General features: G+C 42.6%; 1 protein-coding gene across 4 annotated transcripts in view; it reads right to left on the bottom strand.

Annotated features, from left to right (window-relative positions):
* Positions 1 to 12,932, bottom strand: part of Morc2 (MORC family CW-type zinc finger 2) — a 57,523-nt gene that overhangs the window by 18,282 nt on the left and 26,309 nt on the right. The window contains exons 10-26 of one of the 4 annotated variants that reach the window (XM_063225940.1): positions 12,850 to 12,929; positions 12,073 to 12,155; positions 11,727 to 11,812; positions 10,358 to 10,498; positions 10,117 to 10,271; positions 9,869 to 9,997; positions 9,258 to 9,363; positions 8,866 to 8,998; positions 7,062 to 7,136; positions 6,603 to 6,983; positions 5,906 to 6,037; positions 5,524 to 5,578; positions 4,889 to 5,030; positions 4,533 to 4,754; positions 4,347 to 4,440; positions 518 to 706; positions 91 to 174 (exon numbers count right to left, since the gene is read on the bottom strand). In XM_063225940.1, the coding sequence (XP_063082010.1) occupies positions 91 to 174; positions 518 to 706; positions 4,347 to 4,440; positions 4,533 to 4,754; positions 4,889 to 5,030; positions 5,524 to 5,578; positions 5,906 to 6,037; positions 6,603 to 6,983; positions 7,062 to 7,136; positions 8,866 to 8,998; positions 9,258 to 9,363; positions 9,869 to 9,997; positions 10,117 to 10,271; positions 10,358 to 10,498; positions 11,727 to 11,812; positions 12,073 to 12,155; positions 12,850 to 12,929 (2,287 nt within the window). The remainder of the gene's footprint in view (positions 1 to 90; positions 175 to 517; positions 707 to 4,346; positions 4,441 to 4,532; positions 4,755 to 4,888; positions 5,031 to 5,523; positions 5,579 to 5,905; positions 6,038 to 6,602; positions 6,984 to 7,061; positions 7,137 to 8,865; positions 8,999 to 9,257; positions 9,364 to 9,868; positions 9,998 to 10,116; positions 10,272 to 10,357; positions 10,499 to 11,726; positions 11,813 to 12,072; positions 12,156 to 12,849; positions 12,930 to 12,932) is intronic. The other 3 variants (XM_063225941.1, XM_063225942.1, XM_003478309.5) reach the window with 3 other exon arrangements.

Raw genomic sequence — 12,932 nt, 5'->3', positions numbered from 1 at the left:
CCACCTCTTTAAAGGCCACCCTGGATACCCTAGACAAGTGGCCTTCCCCAGTGTTCCATCTCTTATTAGTTGTTTCATAGCACAGCGTACCATCAGTAGCTCTGTCTCCTCCACCAGAATGTGGGGCAGCAAGAACTGGAATCTTATCTGGCCTGTCTTTGTTCTCCCTAGACCCTGAGGAAAGGACAGAGTAGGCCCTCAGTTGTCTGCTGCCTTGATTAACACTTATCTAAGGGGGACTCCCCAGTTCTAGGTGTTATGTGGAAAAGGAAGAACTTTGTTTTATAGCTTGAAAAGTTCACAAACCAGGTGTATTGTACAAGGTATGTCTGGCTGGGAGGAGGCCTAGGCAGTGATAGCACCTTAAGCCCTCCTGATCAGGATGCTGTGTAGCCAGGATTGAAATCACAGCTTCCTGTGAATGGACAGTCTTGTGAGAAAAGAGCAGGAGGTGCCTGGCCCCCCCTCCCTGAACAATCAGGTGGTCCAGCTGCAATGAGAGGGCTGCCTGGCTCACCTCCTGCACCTTTTGCAGGAGTGCTACAATATTGGTCCTCAGCTTCTGCAGCTTCTCCTCTGTCTCACGGAGCTTCCGCTCAGAGGTGCGCAGACTTTCCTCAGATGCCTTGGCCCGTGAGTCAGCACGGCTCTGGTAGGAATGGCACAGATTCTGGAGCCCTACTTCATATTGCTTGAAGTATTCTTTCTGTGGAGGGAGCCAGAGAGGAGTCAGCAGGGTCCTTCTAGACAGGCACAACTCCAGAAGGATGTTTGAAGAAAGGTCTCAGAGACAAGAGGAAAGTAGTCTCCTTGGATCCAAAGTAGAGAAAACTTAATTTGTGCCTCATGGGGCTGCTATGAGGATGAGGTCATGATCACTGAGGTAAAGCACTCAGTAAAGTGCTTTGGTAGACAGCAAGTCATGAGATAACGGCCCACATACAGGGGGTACAGGGTGTGTGTTTAGCATGCCAGATTAAAAAAGGTGCCAGGATAACTCTCCCAGCCCAATCATACCTCCTTCAAAATAGGTCTCTCTGACAGTCCACTTTGAAGTTAGCCAACAGTTCCAGGATCAAAATATTTCCATAAAAATTATTAAGCACCTACCAAGACCTCTAGATTTCTCTAAGTAGATATTTTCCAGCATCAGAGAATTTTATTGTCACCTCTGATGCCCCCAAACCTCCAAGGAATAGTGTAATATTGTGTTTTTTTGTTTTCTTTTTTTTTTTTTAATTTAACTTTTTATTGGTACCAGGGATCGAACTCACAACCGCCTGCTTGCAAGGCAGGTGCTTATGCTGCTGAGCTAAATCCCCAGCCCCAAATGTAGTATTATTAATTACCAGCTTCTATAGACAGATGGCTTTTTCAAACTCTAAAAAGGCAGCAAAATATCTATTTCAAATATCTATATAACATTTTATATGTATAATGTTATAATATATATATATAAAATGTTATATGGAATCTCAGTGTATAATTTTTTTGGCCTAATATCTCTTTAGGTTAAGTGCATTTTCTAAGCTCAAATTTATAACATGATTTAATCAGAAGTCACTGAGAATGAGGAGGTCATTCTGATGAACAGAAACAACCATGGTCCTAGCCATTGCAGTCTGACCAACTCTAGTACTTATTTTATTTTATGAAGATATATAAGCTGTCAGCACAGAAACGCTTCTGACTGCCATTTTTTTTTTTAAACCATTACCTGAAAGTGTTTAACTTAATTGTTCACCTTACAATTAAACTAGTATCCTCTAAAATGGATGCTAAAAGAAACGTCACATTCTGGGCAGACACACCAAAAAAAAAAAAAATCATCCTGGCATGCAAAATAGAATTCAAGCCAGGTTCAAAGCATTAAAATTCAGTATACAGCATCATGAGGATGATGGTTTATACTAGTTTTTTTTTTTTTTTAACTTTTTATTTTGAGGCAACTGTGGATCCACAACAACTCTTAATTTGATTTTTTAAAATTATACTTTAATATTTGTAGGTCCCAAAGAGAACCCTGAAAATATTACAAGACTTCATGGAACTCCTGATTTGGTATGATGGGGAAAAGGATCAGCATTTACAAACTGATAAGAACATAATGAACTTAGATTCTGCTGAGTTCCTGACACTAAAAAAAGTTTACAGTGGTTTTAGAGATTATAACCTGAGGTCAAATTTGTATTATACCTGCTTTTACAAAAATACACTAGATATCATTTTTGGATTCAGAAATTCAGACTGACTTTGCTTTGGGCTGGAAAGTTGTGCTCACTGCAGAGGTTCCACTGTACGCAGGCTTTGTGAGTTTGGCAACAACTTTAAGCCAATAGCAACAAATATGAATTAAATTGTCTACTTTGGACCCAGGGAGACTATTTGGTCCCCGTTTCTGACAAGAAGATGCCAGCCAAATCTCACTGTCCTGTCCTGACCTCACTGCCTGTCTGTTTTCCTATGGGCAAAATTTTAAGTGTATAGCCGTCTATCAGGATGCTGTCATATATTCTGCCACCTTCTAACTCCACATTGAATGCTGTGCCCTTTCCTTCACAGAAGAACAAGGTGGCATTACGGGGAGAACAAGATTCATCCTAAGAAGTGAGTAGGTTTCTGGTCTGGGCCACTTTTCCTTCTCTAGGTTCTAGTTTCTTCAACTAGCTTATTTCAAAGTAAAAAAAAAACACACCCATTTTTTTCATCTCTGGCAAACTGCACCAGGCATACAGCCATTAAACAAGGGCACATCTTGGATATATTAATTTCTGTAGTTATAGTCCACTTTCCTGGAAAACAGTTATTCTAACTTACAAAATCCCACTTAATGGAAAATGACTCCCAATTTCCCCTCCCCTTCAGCTCTGACCCCCTCATCCCTCCGGGGCACTCATTTTTATCTCTCTGACCCACCACTGCACACCACCAAAACACGATGCTAGCACTTGCTTTTGCTTCTGCCAGAGCACAAATCTCAGCTCATCACCTTCCTTATACCTCTGGCCTTTTTCTTTCCTAGTTACATCAGCCTCCAGTTCTCAACAGGCCTGAGAGACACATAGCAGATGTGGTCTCTGCATCTTCCCTGTGACTTGCCAGTCAATGAATGGCATATCTGTCATTAACCTCTGGCACAGTTCATTCACCAACTGGCCCACTCCCACCACCCTCCCACCTGTGACCTTTTTACAAGGTGAACCAATCTCCCTGCCCAAGTTTACCACATACACTACCCAAACACACTGCTATCAAAGATATCTCAAGAGGAGGGATAGAAGACGTAGCCCCTGCCTGTTTTGTAAATAAAGCTTTAATAAAACTGATATAGCCGCATGTATTCTGTGATGGCGTGTCTATGGATCCTTTAATGGTATGGTGGAAGAGATGAGTGGTTTCAACAGAGACTATATGGCTTGCAAACCTGTAATTATTTGCTAACTGGCCATCTTAAAAAAAAGGTTTTCTTAGCTCCTGCCCTAGACATGGATCAGACTGTCAATTTTCTTAGCTCCAACCATTGCTGGCATTCCTTCCTACAGAGGTTGAACTAGCATAATTAGACTGGTCACTCAAGATGCATTGTTTCCTGCTCTCAGGCTCCTTCTATTTTAAATGCTTGTCTTACAACCTGCTTTCCCTGACCCCCTGCAGCCTCATGAGTCTTTGTTCAGGTAAGTCCCATGCTCAAAACCCTCTTCACTTACACAGGCAGCCACTTGCCAAAGCCCTCGTTTCCTCTGGACTGAGCTGCTCTCTCTCTTTTCCCCAAGTACCAATTCCACAGCACTCACAACTCTTGGCATCATATCAGCTACCTGATAACAACCCAGAGTTCTCCACTTAAAGCCAATGAACTGGACTCTCCTGCTATGAGGTCCAGTACAGGACCTGCTGGAAAGGCAATATATCACATTTGCCAGATTACTCAAGTCCCAGTGCTCATCTCACACACCACAAGCTGCTCTCTATCTTTCTCCCAGTCTCAAGTTCTAAGTCTAAGCTCTTTGGTGTTGCCTGGGAAAAATTTACTCCCTCTACTGGGGCAGAAAGGAAATGGGATATACTTGCCTTAAAATGAAAGCAGGCATGCTGTCCATAACAGAGGATAAGCTACCAGTACCTTTGGTAAGGTAGAGCTGACCACCTGCATACTCATGTCCTATCTAGTTAAATGGCTTTTTCTCTGCAAGATAAAGTCTGTTCTTTCTTTCAGCAAAAAGAAGAAAGGGGAACTGGCTGAGGTGGGGTACACAGCTTAGCACTAGCAATCACAACAGTAATCAGAACCAGCACACAGTGTGGCTGGGGCACACTGTAGAAAATCAAAAGTCAGACAGACTCACCAGAGGAAAAGATATCAGCTCATCTGAATTCATAACACTCAGCTCCTTCTTGGAGATGGGAAAACTAGGAGGCAGGAAATACCGTAAGCAATTCCTAAGGAAACAGACAGGGTCAAGGACTCAGGATGGCAGGGAAAAAGGAAAGAGCTGATGTCATCCTGCAGCAGGAAGATAAAAGGAACAAACCGGAGAATCTGGACCAGGAGATCAATGGTTTCATGGTTGGTACTTGGAGCAGTAGTGTCAGGCTCAATGCGGATACAGTCAGAGGTAGAGGGCTCTGCCATGGCTACAGCCTGCTGAGCCACTACAGCCTCTTCTTCCTCCTCCTCTTGTTGTGTGTCAGGGGTTTGATACTCTGGAGAAGGTGGTTTCATCAGCCGCACGTCTTCACTGCCTTTCTCCACCCTATGGGGGACACAGTTTGTGTCACATCTGTCCTGGCTTGTTTGAACAGACTGATACAAGCAGAGCTTAAAGTTCTTCCTTCCCTTGTCCTAGCCAACTTCTGTCATACTGTCACCCAGAAGAGCACTGCTTACCAGCGGTCTCTTGGAGTTGTATCTGTAGGCACATAATCAAACTTCACCTTCCACCGCACCACATTCTTGCCCACCTCTACAGCTGTGACACGGCCTGTGTACCACTCCCTGTTCACACGTACTTCCACATGGAGCCCTTTATCTGAAAATTTGGAAAATGAGAATAAAGAATCAGATTAGAGTATCCCACTCATTCAAGATCACCCTGAAGAGACTCCCAGGACCTAGAAGAAAGGACTCTCTGCCCCTTATATACCAGGGACACACAGCCCAGCCATCATAGTCACCTTTTCCATCTATTCTGAGGATGCCAAAAAGTAAGAGGATGAGCTGACTGTCAGAGATGAATTCCAAGGAATTAAATATTAAAAATAACCATAAAATAGAGCTAGGGACATGCCTCAGTGGTAGGGTAAGGCCCTGGGTTTAAGCCCCACCACTCTTCCCCTTCTCTCAGAAAATAAAAAATACAAACATAAATGAAGGGAATGTTATCTTCAGAACTCTGATTAGACTTGAGTCTGCTACTACATAGCATCCTGGTCCAGAAAAAAAAATTTCAAAGATTTAGCTACTACTGGAAAAGGATCTACTTTTACTACCAACCTGAGCTACAAGGGACTTCCCAAACTCACCTTTCTGAGCCTTTTTGAGGTCAGCTGGGTCTTCTTCCCCAGCACTGTCTGAGAGCTGTAAGGAAAATCGACTGTCAGGAGCATCCCTATAACCATTAAAGGGCAAACTTGTGGTACTGGATACTTCGGGTTATCAGCTGTCACCTTTGTATTTTTTATGCTATAATTTAAATCACTCTAAAGTCACTGGCCTACAAGATACTAGGCAAGGACAGAATGTCAGATATAGGAGTCTAGTCATCTGGGTGATTGACAGTCCTTGAGAGATTAACTAAACTTGTGAGAGGCTCAGTTTGACAATAGAAGCTAACACAAATTGCAGAGGGAGGGGGTCTTGCAGGCTCTGAGAAGGGAGGGAAGGGAGACTTATCTCAAGCCTTACCTCATTGGATTCCTTCTTCTCCTCCTTCACAGCAAATTTTCCCCGCTTACACTTCTCCTTCTTCCTTTCAGCCTCTTCTTCAGCTTCTTCCTCATCAGAGACCCCAAGACTCCGCTTACGACCAGTGGTAGCCTAGAATATAAAGTGGGAATGTGAGGGGCCCTGTTTAGCCCTCAATATGAAGGAAGATCTCATATGGCCTAAAGAGGCTGTTTGGAGTGGGATAAGTTTGCTTCTCAATTCCTCCTGACAATACTTCACTATATACACAAGCACACATACCCTGCACCACGGGACCTCTGCTCAAAGCTATCACAGGAGCTTTTGCTCCCAGCTTAGACTGACTGACCAGTGAGCTGTGCATTCCCTGACATAGTGACTACTGGCACAGTCCATCAAGGCCATCAGCCACCAGGCTGTCAACCTATGCCCACATTGCAAGAAGCCAATGGAGTGATTCAAGTTTGTGGCAGACCAAAGCTCGAAGCAGTGAAGAGCTCCCTGGATAAGGAATTGACTTGCTCTGTAATCCTGACCAAGTCCCTTAAGCTACTAGGCTCTCCCTCCTCAAATACAGCAGAAGAGACTTGGATCTGATGATCTCTTTATACCTCTCCCAGTACAGCTTTGATATGACACAATTTCACTCCCACAGCACTGCCCATGGGCTGGGAACCAAAGGGGCAAAGCATCTCACCAGAGAGGGTTTAACAGGTGGCTCTGGCTTCTTGACTACTGGAGTCTTGATAACTTTGGGTGCAGGGATCTCCCGAGAACTCTTAGAGTTTGGCAGTAGAGATGATGACAGTGGCTGCACCAGAGAAGGGGTCCTGGGTACAATCTTGATTGAAGTGTTCACAGGTTTTCGGGGTGCCTCAGGTGGCTGAAGCAGCCTGGAGGTACTGGCCTCTACCCGGGCTACCAGAGCAGGAGGCTTTGGGGGATTGCTGATAATGGGAGCCTTTTGGGGTTGGCTGACTAGTCTGGGAGCTTGCAGGGAAGGTGGTCTGCTTGGAGCATTCTTGATCACAGCAGGTAAGGGTGGTGACCGAGGACGCTGAGGTCTCCGAGCAGGTTCCTTAAAAAAAGTCCACAGAGAATGAGAATACTAATTTTAACCAGAGACACCCAAGTCCCTCCTATACCCCTGCTTTACCTCATTGGAAGGTCTAGCTGTCACTTCTAAGGGCAGTTTCTTCAGGTCAGCTTGGGAGCGAATGGGAGTGGTTTTCTGTAAGGCAAATCTAATGATGAAGTTGTCTGTATATCTTGGTATGCTCAACTGAACTCTTTTTCAGACCCTTACTATGTGTCTGGGACAGTGAGGAAAAAGAAAGCAAGGTAAAGCAAACTAAACTTGGGCTGTAGCTCTACTCCTATAAGCCTCCCACTCTCACTAGGGAAACAAAAATATATAGAACTCAGCAAATTATAGGATGCTATATAATTAATTTAATACCTCAGTGACTGGAAAAAGTGTCACTGAATTACATTTCTATAAAAGGAATTATAAAAGGTGGAAAAGGTCTAATGGATAAGGAAAGTTTGAAAAAGGTTTTCCTAATTAGAAAAGACAAAAGGATTATGCAGACAGCAGGTACATTTAAGACATTTTGAGTTGGTAAGAGCACATCTGCACAGACTCAGAAGCCAGAAGGTAAAACACTTTTGTTTGTTTTCTTGTGACATGGTCTCACTATGCAATTCAGGCCTTGCTCTCACTATATAGCTCATGTTGGCCTTGAAGTCATGGTGATCCTCCTGCCTTGCCTCAGTCTCCTAAGTGCCATGATTACAGGCATGAACCACAAGCCCAGGCTAAAAAATACTTTTGTGTTATGGCTTGTACTTAGATGTCCCCCTAATGCCTCATGCAGTCACAGGTGACTCGGAGGTGGGTGGATGTAAGGTGTGTATAATGCTGGGATTGATGTTAGGGTTAAGAGTGTGAGGGTTAACTACCCTTAGAGGGTCAGCAGCTTGAAAAAAATATAAAGGACAGAAGCAGGGATACAATCATCGCTTGTTACTTGTTTGCTGCTTGCTGCCTTCTGCCTGTCTTTCTTTTGCCATGAACTGTTTATTCTCGTTCATGATGTCCCCCTGCCATGCCATCCTGCCTTGGAGCCAGCCAACTCTGGACTGAAGCTTTTATGAACTGCAAGCCAATTAAACCTTTCCGCCTTTAACTTTGTATGGTGAGTATTTTGTCTCAGCAATGACAAAAGTAACTAAGACATTTTGTAATATGAAATCATAAAACATATCTAGAAAAACTGGATTAAATCAAGGAAAAAAACCCAGAAATAGAAAGAGGATGTATGAAAAAGTTTTCCAATCTTAAAACTATGAAGGAAATTATAATTATAAAGTATAAAATGCTTATCTGTCCATCAAATTGGCAAAAATATTTAAAAATAATACTCATGTACTGGTAAAGAAAAGAAATTAACACATGTTCCCAAGGATAATTTATTAAGAGTTGTTCAAAAAAGTCACTGAATTTTGCAAACTCTTTTCATTCATTCTAAGACATTCTCATGAGAAAATAGATGCATAAATGTACGTTTTTTTAAATAGCACCATCTTCATACTGTTTATATATTCATGAACATTATGCATATGTACTCATGAAAAATTGGAAGGATTTTTAGTATTGGTTACTTCTAAGATACGATGTTTATTTTCTGGTGATTTTATACATTCTAAATAAAGTGGATCATTTTGGAGCATATAAACTAATTTTTTTCTCTTTTTGAAAAAAAGAATAAACAAAGCATACTTAAAAATCAGTATTTGGATCTGGAGCTTGGGGTTGGAAATCCCTGGCAAGCAAGTGTTCGGGTAATGGAAGGTGAAACAGCCTGAGGAGACGGGGGGCTCCTAAAGCGTGCTGTCCCAAGTAGACCCCTGGCATAGCCTCTGCCCGTGGCTCTCCCCACTGCTAATGACCCACGCACCTGAAGGGCCTCCAGCTTTTCCTGCTGCTGGCGAATTTTCTCTGATAGCTGCTTCTGCTTTTCTTCCTGTGTCTTTGGATCCTTTTTGAATGTCCCCAGGGGAACCTTCTGCTTTTGTTCAGAAGCCTCACATCTATAGAGAGAAGGTGCTGGGGAAGCTGTGGCAAAACAGGGCTCTAGGGGGCAGGGGCCTTCTTCCTTAGCCAACCTTGTTCTCTCAAATAAAAAACCACCTCAGTGCTCCCAATGCATGGAAATTATATACATTGCAGGATATATACCTGTTGTTTTTTCTTGGACACTGACTATATGCATCAAACCAGAGATATATGATATGAGCAAGGACCTCAAGAGTTTTTTACAGAAGTCTGCTTGTCAAATAAAGTGCTCACCGATCTTGCTCAGGATCAGGGTTCATAGAACAAACCCAGGTGTCAGGGTAATCTTTTTCCACTGAATTCAACTGGAAGGGAAGGGTCCTCCACTTCAGACACAAATCTGATACACAGAAAACATACATATACACATACACATATTAGCCACACTGATCTCCAGTATCTGGAATCCAGACCCACGGCAAATATATGCCAGACTTTCCATAAAAGATCTTCCTCATGTCTCAACTCTGCCTGTATATACACAACATTAATTCTTAAGGACAGTAATTCCATCAAGGATGAAAAGTTAAATGTCATGGACTCTGAACTCCCTCAGCCCCTTCCTCTCCGGTAAGAGGATCCTATCACAGCCATCTGTTTACTCTATAAACAACTTAATACCAAACCCAGAGAACCTAGCCTAGCTATGGAATTTAGAGGCCTGAGAGGTCAGGTGACCTGCTTTTTTCAGAAGAGGAGGAGCAACATGTATAGCTTCACAACTGAGCTCACAGGATCACTAACAAACAGACTCATCCCCAGCCAGTAGAACGGTATGAGTATCAGTTAAGTCAAAAGAAAGGTTCCAACAACAACAAAAAAAAGGTTCCAAACACCCAACTCACCACACTGGATGGTAGTAGGGATTTCCATGGCTCTCCTGCGTTTATAACGCAGCTCACTGGATGGGGGCTGGTTCCAGTTGGCAGAGAGATAGCCAAACTCATCCCAAAATTTGATGATTCCACGTTGGGCTAAAAAAGAAAGTCACACATCACATCATCTCATTCTAGACTCACTTCATCCCATAAGAACATCTTAAAAACTGGAGGCAGAGAGAAAGGGCAAAGGTCCAGTGGCCTGACCCCATTACCAATGGCAATGTCCTTCCAGTACTGTGCCAGGTGCTCCCCCATCGCCCTCAGTAGGTGACGGTACTCCTTGGCATCAGCAAAGTCCTGCTTGTTGTGTGTAGGCTCCAGGACCAGGTAAGGCACATCAACAACCCCAACGACCCCACCACATGCCCTGTAACGAGAAAGAGAAAACAGCTGTCACCTCACTGGCTGTCACCACAACCCTGGGCTAGAAAGCTTCCTTTGGGCAGTACTCACATGCCACCTTCCAGCTGTGGGCCTACTTTCTCATACATCTTGATCAAGCGGCTACAGTTGTAGATAAACATCCCATCTAGGTCCCGGTGTTCAATATTGACCCCAAAAACAAAATTCAGCTCCTTAGGTTCTTTGAGTGCACTAACAAAGACAAAAAAAAAAAAAAAAAAAAAAAAAAAAAAAATTCAGGCAGATCTACTCATTAGCATAAAAATAACATAGCAATGAAGATGTGTTAAACTGAAGCCTGAACTTGAGACGTGTTAAGAAAAGTTCTGCATCTCTAATTCGATGTGTGATCTCGTAGATTTAATACAGATCTGCAACAGGAACTGTAAGCTTCCCTAATTAGCAACATACAATTTACCTTTTTGGTAACAAAACAGGGATGAATTCAAGTATGCATAGATTACTATGAAGCTGCTACTCATTTCTCCAAAGATTGTTAATGTGGAATAAGCACCAGGTTATCTTCATACCATCACTAAACTCCACTACTGTGATATAAATTAATTTTTTTAGAGGCAAAAATTCACAAGAATATGTGAGAGGAGAAACTATCATGTGATTAATGTCAACACAATCTTGGGAGTCTGAAGAGCAGATGGGTGAGCAGTGGAATTAGACTTGAAATACTGAAACCTAAGCCTATACAGCAGGAAGCCAGTAAGAAGCAAATCAGAATTCATATCCAGAATCCTAAGAAGCACCAGACCTGGAGCTGGGATAAGGGACCAGGGATAATTTAATGATCCATAGCAAATGCACATTCTAAATGAAAAAAGTGTACAAAACTCAATCTATAACACTATGTCTAACCTATAAAGATAGAACGAATTACATTATTACAACATAAAAAATGAGAGTAGGTGGTACAACTTACACTGGAATTTTTAAATACTTGTTTTTTTATTTTATTTATTTATATACTTTGTCTTTTTGAGACAGTGTCTCGTTTCACAGTTCAGGCTGGCCTTGAGCTCACTTTAGCCCAGGCTGGTCTTGAACTCGTAATGATTCTGTCTCAGCCTCCGAAGTGCTATAAAGTTTTATTTCTTAAATGTTTTCTATTTTTCAAGTTTTATACAGGGAGTACTTTGTGAGTCCTTTAATTAGAAGAAACAAAAAAGGTGAGACAGCACTGATAAAGGCAGTTTGGTATTTGAGAGGTTGGCTCTGCCCAGCCTTTTGTACACTCAGGAAAGTGCAGATAGCTCAGAGAGACAACTCCGCTATAGGGACACATCTGACAAGTATGTGGGATCACAATACTGTTCTTTAAAGTAGTTTTGACAACAGAATGGCAACCTATCAACCAGTACAAAGGCTACATCATTTTAAAAGATCAAAGAACAGGCCCAGCACTCACCGCTGCTTGGCCTCTTTGATCCTTTTCTTTACATCAGCTTCTCTGCGCAGGGTGATGGCAGTATTCTGGACCTGTCTCAACATCACCTGGACAGATACATTAATGTTAAGCAAGGGGAGGAGGTCCCCAGGGCCATAGCAGGAAATACTGTATTACATCTACATATCACTTTAACTCTCACATGGATTTAAAATCACACCTGGAGATTTTCTTTACCCTACAAAAAATGGGCCATGCTGGGCCCAAACTTAAAAGGCATATTTTTAAAATATCCACTGTCCACTCATAAGACATGGGCTCAATCCAGAAAAAACTGGAAAACAGCTAAATGAGTCTGTGGTCTTACCCTGGAGTCCCTCGTGAGATCTCCACCTAAGCGTACTTCTAATGTCCGAGCTTTGGTCTCTGCCTCCCGGGCCTTCTCTTCAGCTGAAAGCCAGAAGAAACCATGATGAAGAATTCAAAGGTTTAAATCTCTCCTAGAGAGCAGTGCACAGACCAGGACAGAAAAAGCCAAATGGAGAAGTAACAGGCACATCCTCCAGGCTTGGACTGCAGAATTACTTCAGAAAGAAAATCTGGCATTCAAAAATATCAAGGAGACCCCACAGAAAGCAGGTACTCTATAACTGAGTATGTACATTCTAAACTTCACAAAGAAATCAAAGCGGATCCCCCAATATCAGGGGCAATCAGAGTTAAGCCTCATCGTAAAGTTGAAGGCTAAAGAAGTCTTCAGTCAATCACTTGCCATAAAGCAGGTAAGAAACTTTGAGAAATCCAGGTCAGCCCTGGTGAAAGATTTTGAAATATTTGCCCTGTAGTCATGAAAAAAAATTTCACAAGTATTCAAGGCAAAGGAAAAATAAGGAATTCTTCATTTTGGGCAAGCTGAAGACTTCATACTGCTTCAGACAAAGTGGGATGAGAGACCCTAGAGAAAAAAGTGGCTGAGAGAACTGGATCTGAGAAGAATTAGGAAATGGACCAGAGTTCTGAAGAACAGCCCTGTTCATAGGTAATAGACAGAGCCTTCTCTCCTGGATGCTTGCTTTGGCTAAAAACTGAGTCCCTCAGATGGCCTCCACCCAATGCCCTCCTCCTACACAAGAAGTGACATTACCAATCCGTGCCACATGTTCTGCTTTCTTCACTTCCTGCTCCGCACGGGTCTTGAAACGGCTAGACGTGTACTTGTACATCCTG

Source organism: Cavia porcellus, unplaced genomic scaffold (assembly GCF_034190915.1).
Source record: "Cavia porcellus strain 051 isolate PalLab524CR breed Dunkin Hartley unplaced genomic scaffold, mCavPor4.1 scaffold_16, whole genome shotgun sequence".
Taxonomy (NCBI): domain Eukaryota; kingdom Metazoa; phylum Chordata; class Mammalia; order Rodentia; family Caviidae; genus Cavia; species Cavia porcellus.
This window is presented reverse-complemented; position numbering and strand designations above follow the sequence as displayed.